The sequence below is a fragment of the Suricata suricatta genome, chromosome 16 (genome assembly GCF_006229205.1).
Source record: "Suricata suricatta isolate VVHF042 chromosome 16, meerkat_22Aug2017_6uvM2_HiC, whole genome shotgun sequence".
Taxonomy (NCBI): Eukaryota; Metazoa; Chordata; class Mammalia; order Carnivora; family Herpestidae; genus Suricata; species Suricata suricatta.
In genome coordinates, this window is record NC_043715.1 from 4,594,688 (window position 1) to 4,615,919 (window position 21,232).

Consider the following 21,232-nt stretch of genomic DNA (forward strand, 5'->3'; position numbering starts at 1 on the left):
AGGAATCCTTAATCACATCTGCAAGGTCTGTTCTTAAAAAAGAAATCAGGGGGCAGCTGAATGGCTCTGTCAGTTGAGCGTCTGACTTTGGCTCAGGTCATGATCTGACGGTTTGGGAGTTCGAGCCCCACATCGGGCTCTCGGCTGTCAGCGCGGAGCCCACTTTGGATCCTCTTTTCCACCCCCTGCCCTCCGCCGCTCATGCTCTCCCTCTCAAAAATAAACATTTATTTAAAAAAATTTTTTAAACAAAGGAAAACACATTTACAAGGTATAGCTGTCAGGACCTGGTATCTTTGTGTGACTATGCTTCCCCCCCCCCACAACACGTGGGGGGCTGCACTAAAGCCCAGAGCACGAACCTGACCTCACAAAGGTTCCACTTCTGTCCCCATGTCATCCGTGAGTGACCTCCGGCGCCTGATGAAGTCTGGCTCAGAGTCTGGGCCGGACACGTGCTCTGCGGCCACGAACGAGCAGACGGAGGCAGACAGCAGAGGCGGGCGCAAGGCCCAGATGGGAGAAGCACGTGCGTGTCTATCACCTAAGGAACGTTTTAGGATCATTTCTGTAAGAATTACTTCAGCCAAGAGCAGCCACTGGGCCTCTGCCCCCGGAGGTCATAAACTGCGTTCTTGGGGATCAGCTAATGATGGACATGGTGTCCAGGCTCAGTCCCCAGAGACCCATGAGGGGCCGCCTCCTAAATCTCAAGGTTTCTGATCCCACGGAAGCTGCGTTATCTTTTCAGAAACACATCAGCGTGGCTCAGGGAGACGAACGTGAGACACGCGCTCACACTGACGCTCTACCCTGGGCTCTGCTGGGTTTACAGGGAGAGAAATAGCTCGTCAGAGAAGACACATGCTTTATATTTTTATAAAAATACAGACAAGCTTTTCCTCATTTCTTTCCAATCTTTAAAGAAAAATGTGTACAGTGAATTTTTTTTTTCTTCTTTGAACCACAAAGTGTTTGAGCAGAAAGAGGCTTTGCGATGAACGGAGTGCAAGGGACTCGGTAAGAAGGTCCCTTGAATATCAGCTGGTACGGGCTAGACTCCTCCCCTGTGCCGAGGAGCCTGGGTTAGGGGGAGGGTCAAACCCTCCACCCCATCCTTGGAGTCTGCCCCCCTTGGATCATGGCTGGAATCCTGGATCACGCTGGCCCCATGGCTACGAAGGATGGAGACGCGCCAGAGACTGCCAGGAGGAGAGGGATGGCGGGCAGTGTAGACAGCAGAGTACTGAGGTAGCAGGATGGATTAATTGTAGGACTTGGGCCTATCTTGTCTGGAGTCTCCTAAACATGCTTTTAATGTTTATTTTCTGAGAGCGAGAGAGTGCAAGTGGGGAAGGGGCCGAGAGAGAGGGAGTCATAGAATCCAAAGCAGGTTCCAGGCTCTGAGCCGTCAGCTTAAACCCATGAACCACGAGATCATGACTGTCTCTTTATATCTCTTACATCTCTTAAAAATTTTTTTCTTTATATCTTACTGAGTTTAGGAGTGCTCTATGTACTCTGGTTACTTTCCCTTATTAGTTAAATGTGTTAACTGTTCTCTAAGGTAGTGTCTTGAATTTTTACCTTTTAAAAAACAAGCGTCCTCATTTTTTAAAAATTCCTGAGATTTCACAGGAGACTTTGTCATGAGTCAGATTGAAGTCTACACATATTATGCCTTGAGGATTCCTCGTTTGTACCAGGTGAGTAACATTACTGAAAACTATATGCTCATGTTCCGGCTCTTTCTTTTCTTCCAAGATTTTATTTTAATTCAAGTTACTTAACATATTGTGTGGTATTGGTTTCAGGAGTAGAATTCAGTAATTCATCCCTTACATATAACACTCAGTTTTCCTGATTCATTTTTATATTAACTCATCCTATACTTTTTCTAGAACTCAAGGGAAGTTCACCGTTTTGCAGTTTCTAGACCTTTCTTTTCACCTCTTTTGTCCCCTAGTTGCTCCCTTATCTCTTCCTGTGATGCAGAGAATCTTAACATGGTCCTTCCGTTAGCATTTCCATCAAACCATTAGTTTTCAAGAGCTTTCTACCTCTTGCTTAGCAAGATGGTCAGAAACCTATGACCCCGTCGGCCATTGCTCTTTGGCTCTGGTAAGGCGACAGCGAAACCAAACAATGGAAGTTTAATTAGTTAGGGTGCTTCAAGATAAAAATGCAAATAGGAAAGTTTTCAGTTCTACCTGTTTATGAGCCAAAGGCAAACTTAATTAAAGTCAATGGAGAAAAGTAAATAAGCATTTTGAAATAAAGGAAATAAACGTTCTGAAGTATGAGGTTAAGGCTCATGAAACATGAGAGAGTCAATTATTTATAGTCATGTGTTTCTGCCTGATAACGTCATCACGTCTCCTCCGGCCGCGCTCCCACTGCCAAGAAGAAAGGTTTTAAGCCTTCGGGGTAAACAGGCGGTGCAGGCAGGGTTTGTGTCCACACCGCGGCTCCATCCTAGCACCAACCGAATCTTTTCAGACAAAATACCAGCGGAGTTTCTGAGTTCTGTTATTTTCATTATGGTAAGATTTCCCCTCTGTTTTTATGAAATGATGAAAAGGGAGTCCTGTACCTCATTTGGCTGTGCTCAAAAAACAGAAAAAAGAGCTGCTATTGGCCATTTTGATATTTCCATTAGAGTAGTCAGAGAGCAGAAACCAAGCGTTTGCGTCGGGACAGGAGGGGTGTAAAAGACAAACAAGGAACGGATGAGAAAAGGTCATTTCAGAATCTCTAAACACAGCTTCAGCACGGTGACATTTCTGCTTCTTGATGCTCTGTCAGGGCGGTGGGGGGGGGTCGTCCCTGGCAGCCCTGGGTTTTCCCACGGGTGAACCCTGGTGTAAAACGGAGCTCTCCTTAAACTTGGGTCCGGTCAGGGCAAGAGATGATGGGGTGCTGGGGTCTGGGAAAGGAGGGAGTGTCAGGGCAAGAGATGATGGGGTGCTGGGGTCTGGGAAAGGAGGGAGTGACTGTTGGAAACACGGAGTCATGCTCCCGAGAACTGATCCAATAGGGCAGAAAGGTGCTGGATTGTGAAGAGTCCACAAAGGAGCCTGATGTTTGACGGCATAGGTTTCAAAACAAGAGCAAGAAACCTGAGAACCGGAAGTGAGTGAATCACAGTGTCATGGAACCATTTATAAAAAGAGACAGAATTTGTATCGTCATGGAAACATGGCCACCACTTTTTTTTTTTTTTCTTTGCAGGGGGTTGGGGAGAGACCAGTTATAAGATACACTGTGTTCTATAACTCCACGGTTTTGTAAACTCAAATCAAAACGAAGTACGGGCTGTGTGCACACACGTCTGCCGAGATGAGCAGGGGAAGCGCCTGTAGGAATGCAGGCGTGGGGTCAAGGCGTGGGGTCAAGGGCGATGATGCTGGGGAGTGCTGGGCGGGGTGGGGGGACAGGGGCCGGGAGGGCTCACTGTTATTTAGTCATTTCTACGTCTGACTTGTTACCACACGCATGAGTTCGTCAGGCTGTCTAAGGACTGAGAGGAAAGTGAACAGCACTAGACCGACCAGCAGAGCAGGAGCCCAAAGAATCGGGCATCGAGAGCCAGAGAGGAAGCGGGTCTGGGGCTTGGACAGGCGGGGAGCCCGGATCCGGCAGGAGCAGACGCGGGGCCGGGACAGGCGAGCAGGTCACCCTCGGGATTCTCGGAGGCCCCCCACCGGGAGGGGCGCATGCACCCCCAGGGCTCAGCCTTTGATGGAGCAAAAAGAAGAAAGAGCAAGTTTCTTCTCCAGGTCAGGCTGGCAAACCCCCCAGGTGAGTACGCCGGGGTGCACCTTTGGGGGTGCTGCCTGGGGCCTGTCACATCAGAATTTGGGGGAAAGGCCCCCGAATTTGCGTTTTAAGACTTCCCCCCGGTACTCTGTATGTGGGAGGTTTGGCGAGCACTGGCCTGGCCTGCTGGCGTCCTCTTCCCCAGGCCGAGCCCTGCGCCCTCCCTCCAAGACGCAGTCCACCTGTGCTGCGCCCCTGCTTACTGTTCCTGGTCAGGCCGTCCTTGCTGGGGACCAGAGGCTGCTGGTGGTGATGATGATGATGATGTTGAAGAAGAAAGAGGAGGAGGAGGCCGGGGCGGGGGGGGAGGATAACAGCCGTTGTGGGGCGCCCGGGGGGCTCGGTTGGTTAAATGTCCCATTCTTGGTTTTGGCTCAGGCCACGATCTCACAGTTTGCACAGAGCTCTGCGCTGCTTGGGATTCTCTTTCTCCCCCTGCCCTTACCCTGCTGGTGCTCCCTTGCTCTCTCTCTTCCTCAAAGTAAATAAAACTTAAAAACATTTTAGAGCCCCAGCGGTGATTTATTGAGACTCTGTGCCGAGCACGGGGCTGGGTGGCAGCTCCCTATTCCCCTACCTGAGCGGCAGGGGAGGTCAGGAAGTGCGGGCAGATGAGGTGACACGCCCAGGGGCAGTGCGTGAGAGCTGGCGGAGTCAGGATTCGAACCCAGGTCCCACCCAACTTCAATGCCCATCACCGCCCACAGCGCATCAATGACTTCTGTGTCCTATGGCAACAGATACTGACATTAACACTGGTAATGATGATAATAGCTAACATTTACTGAGCACTTCGTTAAGAAGCTGGCCCTCGTTGCTGAGGGTTTCACGTGTGCTCTCTGATCTAACCCCTAAGACAACCCCATGGTGTTGGTGCTGTTATTGTACCCATTTCATAGATGAGGCTGATGAGGTTAGTGACAGCTAGCCGAGGCCATGCAGCTCACAGGTGGCAGGGGCGTGGCTTGTGCCCAGGTGCTCTGACTCATCCTCTATCTTCCATCACCTAGGAGAAGGGGCCCAAAGGCAAAATCAGGCCTTGTCAGGTCCTTTGCGATTTGCTGACCCAGCTCCCTCAGGGTTCCGCATACATCTAGTGACTCACTGCTCCCTGAACGTGCCGTGGACTTGTGCAAATATTTCTCCACTGTCTGAATATCCTTCCTCCCCTCGGTCTCCTTGGCAAACTCTCAGAAGGGACTGAAGAACCTACTCTTCCTCGAAGGCATCTCTGAGCCCACGAAAGGATGACCCCTGTTCCACGAAGTCGCGGTTACTCTGTACTTCTGCAATCTCTCAGCCAAGAGCTGGCCCCTCATGTGGATTTCGCACCAGAGTTTGGGGTTTCCCCTGAGTCAGGGGCCGTGTGGACTCCTTTCTGTAACCCCAGCACCTGACCCTCCTCTTTCCCCACATACGTGGCCCCGGGCCCTCTGATTGAGTTAAACTTCCGAGACACCCGGAACCTCCACATCCTGGCTTCCCTGTGTGGCCTCATTGTTTCTGGGGGTCAGGGGGGTGCCTGGGTCCCTGCGCATGCTCACCCGCAGCCGCCCAGTCTCTGAACAAGCCGGCATCGGCCGCCGGAATGCAGACCAGAAAGGCCCAGAACGACGGCCACCTCCCTGCAGCGACGAAGGTTGTGTCTTTGAGCCCTGCCGTGTTCGTGAGGACGGAACACATCTCTTCCTTGACGCCGTCTAAGAAACTAATTGGAGGCACTAGCCTGTCATATTTTCAGAGGTGGGAAGGGTGAAATTCAATTAGCTGTTTGTTTCCAGCTAGCACGGAGAGAGAAAGGGAGACGGGTGCCCAGGGACAGCCGGGCCGCTCACAGGAAGGGGTGTGGGCCTGGGTCTGCACTGGAAGGGACGCAGGATGACTGAAAAGCAGGGGCGGGCTGCTCCCCCAAAGCCCTGATGAGAACGATTGGGTGGAGGGCCATTCTGCACAGCTTTGCTGCTACCAGAGGCCTTTGGGGAAAAATGCAAATGAGAGCTGGGAACGGTAAATGAAGGATCGTCCTGTAGCAAGGGCCAAAGCCCCCGAGGGGAAAACACAGAGCAGATACTCAGAGGAGAGAAAATCTAGAGCACGGTGTGCCAGGATGCACCTCCAAATCCCAGGGGGTGGGAGGGATGACTTCTGGAAGCCAAGGGGAGACAAGTCCATGAAAAGGCAAATAAGACAGAAATGGGCGGGATGGGGGACGTCTCCCAGACCCCCAGGTCGGCCAGAGTTCAAACCAGGCTTCATACATTTTATTTATTTTTTCTAATGTTTCTTCATTTCCAATATAGAGAGAGTGTGAGCAGGGAGGGGCAGAGAGAGAATCCCAAGCAGACCCCATGCTTGTGAGCACAGAGCCCAACGCGGGGCTTGAACTCACAAACTTGGAGATCATAACCTGAGCTGAAATCGGGAGCCGGACTCGTAACTGGCTGAGCCGCCCAGGCGCCCCCGCAGGCTTCCCGCAGTTCAGTTGCTCAGAAAGTATCGATCTTGGTTTGGATGTCCAGCGGCCATGGTTGGGGCAGGTGCAGGGTTACGGGGAGCCTGCTCAGGTCGCCACACTCCTTGTCCCACTGCCCGTGGCGCAAGGGGCACGGCACGTGGATGAAGAAGTCGGGCTCCGAAGTCAGACAAACCAGGTTCCTGTCCCAAGTCCATAAGCTACGCGGTCTGTGACCTTGAGCAAACTCTGACACCTGTCTGAGCGTCCGTTTTCACGTGGGAAAACAGGATAACGGCTCCTGACCTACAGGTTCCTTTGGAAAATGAAATAAGCTCAGGTGTTTACAAAGGTATCACCGTTGTGCCTCCTACAAAGAAAACACTCGGTGACCGTTAGCTGCTGCCGCCACCGCTGTTGTCATTATCTGGCTTGGAACATGCATCGGCCATTTTTAAAAAGGCTGTGAAAGCCACAGTCTGTACAGCAAGGGACTCAGATTCCCTTACGAGTGCACACGTGCTTGCGCAAGAGCCGCCGGGTCACGTGTAATGTCCCGGGTGGAGAGCAGGGGGGCTCTGAAAGGGGGTGCTCCACAGGGCATGGCAGGCAGAGCACGGGGTGAAAACCAGGTTTGGGAAACAGCAGGGGTCCTGCATCACAAAAGTGCCACTAATGCCCTGTTCCCTTCATCCTCCGTCCAATCACTCATCCTGATGAGATTCAGAGGAAAGTGGGGAGGGGGACGATCGATCGGCTTTTGACGTTTACTGCATCACTATCCTCGTCATCCTCAGCAGCTGGAGGGGAAGCCTCTCATGTTGGGGGTTTTCAGCACGAATTCCTGGCACCGCCACCACCAGGAGAGCTAAGAGGGCGCAGAGCAGACACACTGTGTGTGAGGACAGCGGACTGTAAGCCGCTGAGATGCCTACTGAGAAGGCCTGCGGAGGGGCCCTAGGGCCACCCGTCTGCTGGGATACCCTGTAACAGGTGCAAAGAAGGAGGTGCATCTGGATGCAGTGACAGGAGACATCACCAAGACATGTGAAGTGGGACAAAAAGCAAATTAAAAAACACTGTCCCCGCATAACCTCATGTTCACAACATGCATCTATTTTGTTTGTAAATGTGGACAAAAATGTCTAGAAGGACAGAAATTAAGCTAATACAGGGATTACCCCTGACCACAAATCTGGAACTTGGTGGGAGGCAACGGTAACAAGAAATTGTTGTTGATGTTGTTTTTAATTTTTTTTTAACATTTATTTATATGTGAGAGGCAGGGAGATGTAGAGTATGAGCGGGGGAGGGGCAAGAGGGGACAATCCGAAGCAGGCTCCAGGCTCCGGGCTGTCAGCACAGACCCCAATGAGGAGCTTTAACTCATGAACTGTGAGATCGTGACCTGAGCTAAAGTCAGATGCTTAACCAACTGAACTACCCAGATGCTCCATTTTACTTTTTGTTTTGTTTTGTTGTTTTTTAAAATTATACTCAGAGAGTATTTACATGAAGCTAGTTAGGTTTTACTTTAGATATTAAGGAAAATAATCAATAAAACATATTCAAGTTCCACCTATGGCTTCTTAAAATATAGTTTCTGCAGCTAAGAAGGGCTGATGATCGGCGGCCAAGGAGTTTAACTGTAGGAAAATGGGCAAATAAATTAGATCCAGCTATTTGATGGGCCATTATGTAGTCACTAAAGGTTGTAATTACAATGACTGGGCAGCTATCTGGGACGTGCTTATGACATATTAGGTAAAAAAGTAAAATATAAACTGATATAAATAGGATGTCGGCGGACACAGACTAGAAGACATAAAAACAGCAATGTCAAAGTGGGACAATTAGGGCTGAATTCTGATTCTTATACGAAAAAGGTATGTTTTGAATTTAAAAAGGTTAATGAAAGGGCCTACTTGATTTATTTTGGGCTAACTTGGGAAGGGATACCACGTGCACAAAACACAGCTTACTTTTGAGTCATTTTCTTAGATGTACACAAGCAATGCCCAGGAATGTGTATAAGGTAAAGGTGTCTTCTGGTGAATTTCACCCAAAAGCAGACCCGCTTTCCTCTGGTGCACCGTCATCTCCCCCTCCCTCAGCCTGTTCTGCGCATGCGCGGCTGCCCACCGGGGTTTCCTTCGGAGAATCAGCCAGTGTTTCACCAAGTACTGAGAGTGAGTCAATTTTCCCCAGGCAGCTGCCGTGGCACCCCCAAGTCCCTCAGTGGCCACTGCAGATAAAGCTGCAAAAGTAAAGGTGAGAACACCTGGACAACCTTGGAAGGCGTCTGGGAAAGCAGGAAGCACACACCATGCGGAGCCATTTTGGACCGGAAGCGGAGATCCTCGGTAGGCGACGGTCCGGAAACACAAAGGCAGCGCCACTAGGAGGCTAATAAAGCCCCCTGGCTGAAGGGGCTGATCTGGGGGGCTGGGAATCCCAGTTCTGACAGATGCACAAAGGAAAAAGCATTTCCTTTCAAATGTGCTCGGGGAGACAGCAGAGAACATCGATTTCCAACAGGCCTTTGTCTCTGGAAGGCTCTGAAGACCCCACCGTTAAACAGACGCGCACACCGTAAACTGGTCTAATTTCACAGACCTGACTCAATTGACTTTGTATCCTGTGACACCCATCAACATGGTGATAATTATAGTAATTAAAGCAGCAGTAATTTTATTAAGTGCTTATAACACGTCAGGCCCTGCATACTAAGTGCTCTTCAAATATTATCTCATTTTATCTCTCTCAACAATCCTGTGTGGGCTGTAATGTTATTCCCATTTTTTGAATGAGAAATGAAGCTCAAAAAATTAAGTGGTTGGGCCAAAGGCACCGGGCCAGAAAGTAGCAGAATCGGGTTTCTCAGCCATGGGTAGGAGCCCTAGTCTACAGTGCATCACCGCCTGTGAAGTGCCGGTTTCCTGGAGCCACACCGAGGGGAACGGAGTTGCACATTTAGCATGAGAACAATTTTTCCCCTTCCAAAACCCACCTCTGACGCCACCTCGCCTAGGAAGACTTCCAGAAGCATCCCAGACGGATAAGTCATTTCCCCCACAGGCTACTGGTATTGTTCTCCGTCAGACTGCACTGCAGATACATTTTTAAATGTTTACTTTTCCTATTTAATTGCAAACTTCTTTAAAGATCTTGTTCATGTCTGTGGGAACCCATGAAATCTGGCTATTATTATATATTATTACTTACAAGAATTGCTGGGCAGGATAGAAATACTACCCCCAAACAAACAACAGCAACAGAATCAACCAGATACAAAACTTAGGAAGTGCGGTGCCACGTGAAGCAAAAATCAGAAATGCCTTTGTCCTTAACTCAAAAGCCACTATAAAGTTCCTACTGCCTGAATAGAGAACGCTTCTATTTATCTCTGTTTTCACAACCTAGTATGGAGCTTGGCACTGAGTAGACAGTCAATAAACACCTGGTGAAAAAAGATGAGTGAATAAAGGACCGAATCATCTTACGTAGCAACAAGGCTTCATGAAACCCAGCCGGTATCACTAAATCTCACGCGCAGTAAAACAGGAAACACAGCCTCACCTGACTGGTTGGCATACAGTAACTGTCACAAGATTGATTATAAACATTAATTTTTAAGAAAATATTTCAAATAAATGTTCATTCTCTACTCCTGGGAGTGATCGTCGTTCTGAGACCTCATGCTGGAATGCCTCCTGTCACCCGATGGGGCGGTGGGGAGGGCCTGTGACATCAGGGCTGGCTGGGCAGATGAGCCTCCATGTGGCACAAATAAGGAATCAGAAATATCAGCGCTGACACTCATGGGTCCACAGGGACAGGCCAAGATGAAAGCAGAAGAGCAAACTCCCTGAGCTGGGTCCAGTTCGTACACACACCAGATGCCCTGAAAGCTTCTGTTTTAAATTAGCCTCAAACATAAAAAAAAATTGCAGGTTTGAAAATAATAGGGGAATAATTAGGGGAAGAGATCTGTAGATAAGAAGTGATTCTCCTCTACATTAGGGGCATGGGATACCTTGATGTCCATGGTTCTCAAAGCGGGGTCCCAAGACCAAGCTCCAGCATCTTCTGGGAGCTAGGGCGAGATGCAGATTCTCAGGTCCCAGCAGACCTACAGAATCAGTAACTGGGCACGGGACTCAGCAATCTGGATTTTAAAAAGCCTGATGTTCACACGTTTGAGAACCACTGTTTTAGGTCATAAGCTCTCTACTAAATTTAATACAGAATCTGATTTTCAAAAAAAATTTTCAGTTCAACCAAGTAAGATACAGCTGTTTTTGGCATTCCTATAAAATACACAAAGCCTTGGGGGCACCTGGGTGGCTCAGTTGGTTGAGCGTCTGACTTCAGCTCAGGTCATGATCTCAGGGTTCGTGGGTTCGAGCTCCGTGTCAGGCTCTGTGCTGATAGCTCAGAGCCTGGAGCTGCTTCAGATCTCTGTCTCTTTCTCTCTCTACCCTTCCCCTGTTCATACTCTGTCTCTTTCTCTCTCTACCCTTCCCCTGTTCATACTCTGTCTCTTTCTGTCTCTCAAAATTAAATAAGTGTAAAAAAATTTTTTTTAATACACAAAGCCTTTGTCAGATGCTATCCTCTACATAGATCTACAGGAGGATCCTACCTGATAGAAAGTTGCCCCTCTACCCATTTCACAGATGGGCAAACAAAGGCCCAGACTGTTAGATGTTGCTAGTCTAACCCAAGAGCACAGATCGCTCTGAGCCACCGAACATGCTCCGTTCTATTCCCATCTCTCAGTCTTGGAAGAACAGAGCTCAAATGCCCCAGACCACCTGGGAATGTGGGCCTCACAGGTGTGTTTTGCGGGGTCACGTAATTTCCCTGCACACTGTGTCCACCTCCCTGGCAGAGCATCAGACCAGCGGGCTGTCTTCACATCAGCCTTCCCCGTTAGGTGTTGGGACTGAACTGGGACCGATCTGGGACAGAGCTGGGTGAGACTGACCTCTCCACGCCTAGGGATGAGCAGCGACAGGAAAACGTCTGTCCTATTCCGCTGGTGGCTCTGGGGCTGAATGCTCTTTCTATTAGAGGTCCTCTCACAAGAATAATAAAAAAAATAACGGCACTCGTCACTTGCACGGCCCTTTCACACACCGGGCTCCGGCCTGAGCGTCACTTTACTTGCTGCAGCTTGTTTGCTCTGTAAAACAGTCCCATGAGGTTGGTGCCAGCATTGATGTCCCCAGTTGACAGGTGAGGAAACCAATGCCCAGAGAGGATAAATGCTTCATGAGAGACCACGGAGCAAGCGAGTTGCAGCCGGAGCCCTACCCTCTCCAGGTACCCACCGGCACCAAGTGCAGATGGAGGAGGCTGTGAGGGCTGGTCCCAAAGCCAGAGACTCTGAAAGACCAGGTGGTAGAGGTGAAATGCCGAACACTAGGAGTCTAAAGGAGAACGGACGTGTGTGTGTGTGTGTGTGTGTGTGTGTGTGTGTGTGTGTGTGTGTTAATGAGAATTCTTAGGATTTACTCTCTTAACATCTCTCCTCTGTATCGTACAGCACATTCATTATGGAAAGTTAGTGCCTGTGAACACCTTCCTCTAATCCCCTCCCCCACCCCCAGCTCTGCTAACCACAAGTCTGATCTCGTTTTATGAGTGTGTTTTGCTTTCTTTTAGACCCCACATAAAGTGAGATTATAGGGTATCTGTCTTTCTCTGTCTGGTTTACTTTACTCCAACGTCCGTTTTGTCACAAATGGTAGAATTTCCTCCTTTTTATGGTTGAATACTATTCCTTTGTGTATGTGGTGTGTGTGTGTGTGTGTGTGTGTGTGTGTGTGTACTTCACATTTTCTTTATCCATCACCCACTGATGGGCACTTGCGTTGTTTCCATGCCTGGCTCTTAGAAATAATGCTGCTCTGAACATGGAGCAGATATTTTTGAGTTACTTTTTATTCCCTTTGGATATATTCTCAGAAGTGGAATTTCTAGATCAGCTCTGTTTAATGTTTTGAGGATCTTCCATACAGTTTTCTGTCATGGCTGCACCAATTTGTAATCCCACCAACAGGGCACGAGGGCTCCCGGGGCACGAGGGCTCCAGGGCACGAGATGAATCCCTGCCAGCATTTGTGTTCTCTTGCCTTCCAGGTGATGGGCATCTTAACAGGTGCAAGGAGACACTTCAATGTGATTTTTAATTCATATTTCATTTCCCTAACAGTTAGTGATGTTGCGCATCTTTTCATGTGCCTGTTGGCCTTTTCTATAAGGTCTTTGGAAACATGTCTACTCAAGTCCTCTGCCTTAAACGTGGGTTGTATGTTTTTTGCTATTAAGTTGTGTAAGTTACTCAAAAATTTCTTTAATGTTTTATTTATTTTTGAGAGAGAGAGAGACAGGGTGAGCAGGGGAGGGTCAGAGAGAGAGAGAGAGAATCCGAAGCAGGCTCCACACTCCGAGCTGTGAGCACATAGCCTGACGCAGGGCTTGAACCCACGAACCGCAAGATCATGACCTGAGCTGAAGCAAAACACTCAACTGCCTGAGCCACCCGGTGCCCCAAGTTGTGTCAGTTCTTTATATATTTGGGGTATTAACTCCTTATCAGGTATATGTTTGAAAATATGTTTTCCCCATTCCATAGGTTGTCTTTTTACTTTGTTGGTTTTTTTTTGTTTTGTTTTGTTTTTTTGCCGTACAGAAGCTGTTTAGTTTAATGCAATCCCACTTACTTTTTATTCTACTGCTTGTGCATTAGGTGTCCTGTCCAAAAAAGCATTACAAAGACCCATGTCAAGAAGCTTTATTCCTATCTTTTATTCTAGGAGTTTCAAGATTTCAGGTCTTCCATTTAAGTCTTTAATGCCTGTTGAGCTCTTTTTTTGTGAGTAGTGCAAGATGGGGATCCCATTTCGTTCTTTCACGTGTGACCACCCAGTTATCCCACTGTTTACGGAAGAGATTGCCTTTTCTCCACTGAGTATTCTTGACGCTTCTGTCAGGTAAGTATTAGCGAATTGTATGTGCTCGGGTTTATTTTTTGGGCTTTTGATTCAGTTCCATTGGTCTGTTTGCTTTTTATGACACGATATGGTTTTGATTACTTTATAGTTCTTGAAATCAGAAAGTGTGAGGTCTCCTGCTTTGTTCTTCTTTCTCAGAATTTCTTTGATTATTATTATTTTTTGTCATTCCATATAAACTTGAGGAGTTTTTTCTACTTCTGTAAGAAAAAGTCACTGGAATTGTGACAGGGATTGCATTGAATCCATTAGTGGTTTTTGGTAGTATTAACATTTTCACAATATTCATTCTTCTGATCCATGAATATAGAATACCTTTCCATTTATTCATCTTCTACTCTGTTGTCAATATTTTCTGGTTTTCATTCTAGAGATCTTTCACCTCCTTAATTTTTTCCTAAGTATTTTGTTTTTGATGCAATTGTAAATGACATCAATTTTTTCTTTTTAGTAAAATCTGTCGTTAGTGTATAGAAATACTGTTGATTTTTGGATGTTAATTTTGTACCCTGCAACTTTGGTGAATTCATGGATTAGATCTAATAATATTTTGGTTGAGTCTTTAGGATTAAATATATACATACATGCGATCGGCAAAAAGGGACGATTGTATTTTTGTTTCTAATTCTGTTACGTTTTATTCCATTTTCTTGCCTGATTGCTCTCGGGAGGACTTCCGGAACCATGCTGATGGGTGGTGAGAGTGGGATCTTTTGTCTTGCTCCTAATCTTAGAGGAAAAGCTTTCATCCTTTCATCACGGAGCACGATAGTAGCTTGGGCTCCTCACATACGGCCTGTATTATGTGGAGAGGTATTCCTTCTGTGCCTAATTTGTTAATAGATTTTATCATGGAAGGATGTTAAATTTTGGCAAGTGCTTTTTCTGCATTTATTGAGATGATCCCTTGATCGTCTTGGTTGATTTGCATATGGTAAACCATCCCTACATTCCAATGTTAAACCCCACTTGGTCATTATGAAGGGCCGTTTTAATGTGCTGCTGAATTCAGTGTGCCAGTACTTTATTGAGAATATTTTTGCCTCTATATTCATGAGGGATACTGCCTTGTAGTTTTCTTTTCTAGCAGTGTCCTTTTCTGATTTTGGTATCCAGATAACACTGGCATTGTAAAGTGAGTTTGGCTGTGTTTTCTTTTTTCTTTTTTCCTTTTTTTTTTTTTTGTTAGAGTTTGAGAAGAATTGGTATTAATACTTTTTTTATTTTATTTTTTAATGTTTATTTATTTTTGAGAGAGAGAGAGAGGGAGAGAAAGCGAGTGAGCGAGCAGGAGAGGGGCAGAGAGAGGGAGACACAGAATCCAAAGGAGACTCCAGGCTCTCAGCACAGAGCCTGATGTGGGGCTCGAACCCACAAACCATGAGATCATGACCTGAGCCAAAGTCGGATGCTTAACTGACTGAGCCACCCAGGTGCCTCAATGTCAATTCTTTTTTAAATGTTTGATAAAATTTACCAGTGAAGCCATCTTCTCCTGGGCTTTTCTTCATTGGCAGATTCTTGATTACTAATTTAAGCTCCTTACTAGTAATAGGTCTATTCAGATTTTGGCGTTCTTCCTGATTCAGTCTTGGTAAGGTGTATGCTTTCAAGGATTCTTCCGTTTCTTCTAGGCTGTTCATAGCAGCCTCTTATGGGCCTTTGAATTTTTATGGTATCAGTTGTAATGTCTCCTTTTTATCATTTTGTTTATTCGGAACCTCTCCTTGTTTTCCTTGGTTAGGTTACCTAAGGGTTTGTCAACTTTGTTTATTTTTTCAAGGAACCAATTAATCTTTTCCACTGTTTTTTTCCTGCTATGTCATTTATTTCTGCTCTAATCTATATTATTTCATTTTTTCTGCTAATTTTGGATTCAGTTTTTTTTTCTAGTTCCTTAAAGTACACAGTTAGATTGCTTATATGGATCTCTTTTGCTTCTTCTTTTTTAAACTTACATGAATTTATTTATTTATTATTTATTTATTTATATTTTTGAGAGACAGTGCGAGTAGGGGAGGGTCAGACAGAGAGGGAGACACAGAATCTGAAGACAGGCTCCAGGTTCTGAGCTAGCTGTCAGCACAGAGCCTGATGCGGGCTTGAACTCACAAACCATGAGATCATGACCTGAGCCGAAGCCGGACGCTCAACCCACTGAGCCACCCAGGCGCCCCTACTCTCTAGCTTCTTAATGTAGGCAATTTTTGCCATGATATGAACTTCCCTCTTAGAACTTTTTTATTTTTTTTGATTCATGGCGTGACTTTACAGAGCAAGCACCTTTTCAAACAGTCAAGAGATCGGCTCTGCATCAGAGCTGTGCCAGGGCCTGGGGGACTCAGCACAGGTGTGCGCCCGGGCAGGACAGCCGCGTTGCCCTTTCCAGTGGGCAGAGACGTGTGATTCCTGTGGGTCGTTTTGCCACCAGCCCTTTAGCATTATCCTCACGGTTTACTTTTATTGACCACCCTCTCACCTCGGGTCTCTGACAGCTTGACATTCTACCTGGGATGACACACTGTAGATCGGTACAGATCACTGCAGAAATGAGCCGCCCACGGCTGGATCATTCTGACCCAAGGAATGTAAGTAATCTGAAATGTAGGAGAGCATGGAAGCTGCAGTCCGCAGATCACACAAGCACTGCCCGTAACTCTCCTTGGCGCTCTCGTGTGAACCCCGCCGGCCCCTTCCTGAGGACGGCCAGGCGGTGAGTTCAAGTCCCAGGGGCGCGGCTCTTCACCCTCCTGTCACCTCCTCAGTCTCTGTTCTTCACATGCTGCTTTTTCAGCACCAGCAGCCGCAAGTCACCACATCCTGTGGCCTTCCGCACACTCCCCTTCAAGTCTTCGTGCTCCCTAAGTGCTGACCCCATCCATCCCTCCTCCTGAGAAGTCCTTCCTCTGTTCCTTCCCCCGCCCTCTTCCTCAAGCTCACCTTCCCCAGCTGGGCCTTCACTCAGGAATGCTTCCATCCTCTCACTCTTTGCTCTACCATTTTTCCTTGGGAAAACTCAGCATTTCTGTAAATAATGATGATGCGGAGGAGGAGGAAGATAATAGTCATGCTGGGGAATATGGTGGTGACTCAAGGAACCAGGGACAGCACTGTTACCCTGCTTTCTTTACACAGGGAAATGGGAAGCTCAGAGAGGCTAAGTAACTTGGTCAAGGGCACAAAGCTAGCAGAGAGCAGACCAGGAGTCTGGGGCTCTGGAGGTGCAGACTCGAGAGGCTGCATTTTAAGGAAATGATTTGCCCAGACTTGCTGCACCCTTTTCCTGCCCTCCGCTGCTCCTCCAAGCTGAAAGACAGTATCTGGTTCTCTGTGTCTGCAGGCCTGGCTGCCATGGTGCCCACACAGCTACCCTGCTTCCTCCTCACTGACTTCACGTATCAGTGGTGCCACCGTTCTCCCGTAGCTGTGCTTGGACCTTGGCATTAAAAAAACCCCACCAAAATTTGAAGCCACATAGTTGGGCAGTCTTCATCCTAACATCTTTCCTTGAAAATATCTGCTCTAGACAGACTCATGTCACAGCACGGGAGACAACGGGCCTTTGCCATCTCTACTCCCTGAATGGGAGCTTCCTTGTTTCAGGGAGAGAACTGGGGGGGGCGGGGGGGGGGCCCTGCGTGGTTCAGTCAGCTGAGTGTCTGGCTTCAGCTCAGGTCATGATCTCACGGTTTGTGGGTTCAAGCCCCACGTCGGGCTCTGTGCTGATAGCTAGCTCAGAGCCTGGAGTCTGCTTCCGATTCTGTGTCTCCCTCTCTCTCTCTGCCCCTCCCCTGCTCGCACTGTCTTTGTCTCTCAAAAATAAATTTAAAAAAATTAAAAAAATTTAAATGAGAGAACTGGGGTCCCCGGAGGTGAACCAACCTGCAGAGCCCACAGGGTAGATCAAAATGAGGGTTAGACTTTGGATCAACGCACTTCGTTGGGGAGCTTCTCAAGAGATGGAACCCATTGCGCACTCAGGGCATAGTACAGTACTGGGCACATAGTAGGTGCATTTAATTTAAAAAAAAAAACCTGTCTCCTTCAACTTTATTTACCTGCTTTGATTACCGTCTTCACCACCTTGATCATCTCACACTTGGTTTACTGTGTTAGCCTCTTGACCAGCCTGTCTGTTCTCATACTCTTCTTTCTGTACAGACATGAGACTCAGGTTCTAAGGCTCGGACTTCATCTCCACTGCCCTTCAATGGCGTGTATGTGCCCGTAGGATGAAGGGCCAACCCCTTGTATACCACAAGCTTTCCCACAGTCTCGCTCCATTTTAACTCACCTGCTTCTTCCATCTAACTTCCTATGACTAAAATTACTATTACATTTTGTGTGTGTGAGGTAGTAGGGACTTGTGATGGTGGTAATGGATTAAAAATTTTTTTTCCTTACTTAACTCCCTTCAATGCAGGTATACTGCCACCAGGTGGCAGTAATGTATCACTGAAGAATGAGTTCTCCCTTGAGAAATGGGCAAATGCAGTCCACCTTTTAAAAACCCCAACACCAGGGGGCGCCTGGGTCAGCTCAGGTCAGGAACTCGCGGTTCATGGGTTCGAGCCCTGCATCAGTTCTGTGCTGATGGCTCAGGGCTTGGAGCCTATTTCAGATTCTGTGTCTCCCTCTCTCTCTCTGCCCCTCCCTTGTTCGCACTCTGTCTCTCTCTGTCTCAAAAAATAAATAAACATTAAAGAAAAAAAAACCCAACACCAGAACTCAGAAACTTAAGGCAGAATTTGTTACATTAATTCACAATAAATCCCTCTATGGTTTTTCTTCCATCATTCAGAAAAAAGAACATCTTTGCTTATTTTCATTTTCTGCCTCTCTTCTTCCTGTCTGAGGCTGGGAAAGATTTAAACTACATTATAAAACTGGAGGCACGGGGCTCTTAACATTGAATGCTGGAACTGATCTCAACAAGCCACTTCCATTTAAAAAAAAAAGGCTCTGTTGACTCATCTATCTCTAGTTCCAAATTTAGATAATGTAACTCTTTGTGTATTTTTATGTCTAATAAAAAATATTTTGAGGGGTGGGAGAGGAATAATTCCTTGGGAAACCTGTTGTTGCATTTTTGCATCAACAGGCATAGACACCCATGAACTATCTGATGCCTGGAGTCATTTGCAGGAATCATGTTCTTATTACTTCGGTATCTCCCCAAGTACCCACATCAATGAAGACTAAAAATTCTGAGTTCTATTTCTAGACTTAAAATTCCTCCCTGCCCTCCTTTTGACAATTTGAGATGCTTACAATAGCTTCTAACTATGAAGCTTAGAAATTTCAACCATTCAGGGTTTTTTTTTAGCCAAATGATGAAGGCATCCATTCTGAATTCTAACAGCAAAAAGATAGGGAAGAACAGGGAGAAGAAAACCCTGATTATCTTTATCTCCAACAAAAATGTGTGGGGCCAAATGAAAGCCAAGTGTGAAAGTTCTCTGACACCTTTGTGAGAGGTTCCCCAGCTGGGGAAGGCTCTCCGTCTTGAATCTTAGCCGCCTCATCCCTGCAGCCAGGTGATAAAACCACCTCCTTAATGACACAGGAGTGTGGGGAAATTGAGGTCAAGTGTGAAAATGGCAGCTTTTCTAGGCCAGAAGTTCATTTTAGGGGAATAGGGAGATTTTTTAAAATAACTTTTTTTCTGGGGCACCTGGGTGGCTCAGTCAGTTGAACGTTGGACTTGAGCTCAGATCATGATCTCACGGTTTGTGAGGTTAAGCCCCATTCTGTGTCTCCCTCTCTCTCTCTTCCCTCCTCTGCTTGCACTCTGTCTTGGTCTCCCAAAAATAAATAAACATTAAAAAATAATTTAAAATAACTTTTTTCCTTCTGTATAAGATGACTCAACCAGGTGAAAATGATGTGGTTAACCTTGAAGAAATTCTTTAACAGCTCTTAGCCTCAGTTTCTTCATCTGTAAAATGGGCACGCTATTGCCCATCTGTTGCTGTTGTAGGGAGATTAAATGAGGATGCAGGAGCTGGCATGAAAGGAGCTCATGCATGGTCTAATCAGATTCCATTGCCATGGAAAATTAAATTAAGGCTATAAAAACATCATTAATCCCAGAGCGGCAGAGCCTTAATTAACTAGCACGGTCTCATTTGAAACAAGTGCAGCCCTTTGGATTAGAAACATGGGTGGGCCTTGCCAGCCTCTCTTAAGAGCTTTAATTTTACTTGAAACCCAGGGACAGAGGCATTCAGAGAGTTCTCCGCGAACTTCTCTTTTCCTCAAGGCAAGCTCTGACTCGGACTTGGAAACCGGTACTTCTTCCCATACATCCTGTACCTCCAACACCGTCTCTCGGGACTGAGGGCTCTAACTACTAGAGACACTTAAAAAGCAGCTAATATTTGGTTGGAATTTTATACCTTCAGGCAAAAATAACCACAAGCATATTCTCAACAGGATAGAAAATTGTGAATGAAACTGAAATTAATTTGGTGGACAGAGATTCACACTGATTCTAGCACACTTCCCAAAAGATCTGCTACTCCGCTTGAAAGCATTATGTTTTGGTCTATTGCTTATTATTATTAGAAACTCCAAGGGCATGGATGCAGACCACAATCATCCCCAGGACACTGGGAGACTGTTCAGGGATCTTTACAAGGGAAGCTGCACAGGGAGGTGGACAAGGCGATGACTCGGGTCCCCAAGCGTGTAGTTGCAAATCCTGGGCTCTGTCACTCACCAGCTGGAAAACCTCGGACAAATTATTTTAAGCTTCGGATCAAGATTCCAAAAATCTTTCCAGGTGATTCTAATGTACAGTGAAATTTAAAAAGTATTGTCCTCGGCAAGTTCTTCAATGTCTCTAAGCCTCAATTTTACCACCTACAAAATGGGAAAATTACAGCATGTAATGTACCTGATATAATGAAGACTGAATGAGATAATGAATATTCAGTGCTTAGCATGTTACTTGGTGCATCATAAGGGATTAGTGTATGTCAGCCTCTACCATTACCATCACCATCATCACCAGTGACACTGCTGTCACCATCGCCATCATCATCACTGTCATCACATTAGTAGCAGCAGCAGCATCAATGTTATTATTAGTGTCTTCATGACTGTCATCCTCACCGTTGTTATCACCACCAAGGTCATCACGCCACCATCGCCCCCACCGTCATCATCAATCACTATCCCCACCCCCGTCATCACCACCATCGCTATCACCACAACTGTCATCATCGCCAACACCATCATCACCATTGTCACCATCACTATCACCACCAGTGTCATCATCAATCACTGTTGCCAGCACCACCATCTCCATCAAAACCGCCACCGTCACCGTCATCACTACTATCAGCATCTGCTTCTGCGGGAGGGGTTGATTCCTTCAGGGGTCCTAGAATGCTTGGTACTCAACATGTTAATCTTGAATTCTTGGTTTTTACATCCTCTGGGAAAAGTGAGGGGGCTAGCAATCTATAAAACTTCCTTACGAGCCCAAACTGTTGACTTCACTCCATTTAGGCAACAAATGCGTGAGTTAAACCTCTTCACACCATTCCACATACACTGGACACCTGGACACGTGCTGTCACTGGTGGCCACGCCTGCGGGCGCCGCCCTCCGAGCCTGCTCCGCGTGTCAGTTCCCCCCGGGCCACAGGCCACTTCCTCGGAGGGGCGGCTTAAACGGGGCCTAGGCAGTAGCCAGAACTCCATCAGCCATTCTGAACACTAGTGGGGGAGTCGGTCTCCCGCTCTATCAAATTCTCAGCTTCGGATGAATTCCTTTTGCACTTGGCACGGAAGGTGGTATTTTCTGAGCAGTTTTTTCAGTTGCAGGCTCAGTCGTCTGAGATGATACAGGCAGAGCAAGCCTTGAACAGCTGCAGCGCTCCAGAGTGGCTGGTATTTTGGTGGGCTTTATTTTAAAGTCTCTGACAGTTCAA

The 21,232-nt window shown here is 46.9% G+C and overlaps 1 protein-coding gene across 3 annotated transcripts in view; it reads right to left on the reverse strand.

Annotated features, from left to right (window-relative positions):
* Positions 1-21,232, reverse strand: part of CDH13 (cadherin 13) — a 1,008,030-nt gene that overhangs the window by 253,071 nt on the left and 733,727 nt on the right. Inside the window, exon 2 of one of the 3 annotated variants that reach the window (XM_029925180.1) lies at positions 4,708-4,825. The exons of the other annotated variants lie outside the window; for them this stretch is intronic. Within the exon in view, the coding sequence (XP_029781040.1) occupies positions 4,708-4,711 (4 nt within the window). The 5' untranslated portion in view covers positions 4,712-4,825. The remainder of the gene's footprint in view (positions 1-4,707; positions 4,826-21,232) is intronic. 3 annotated transcript variants of the gene reach the window in all.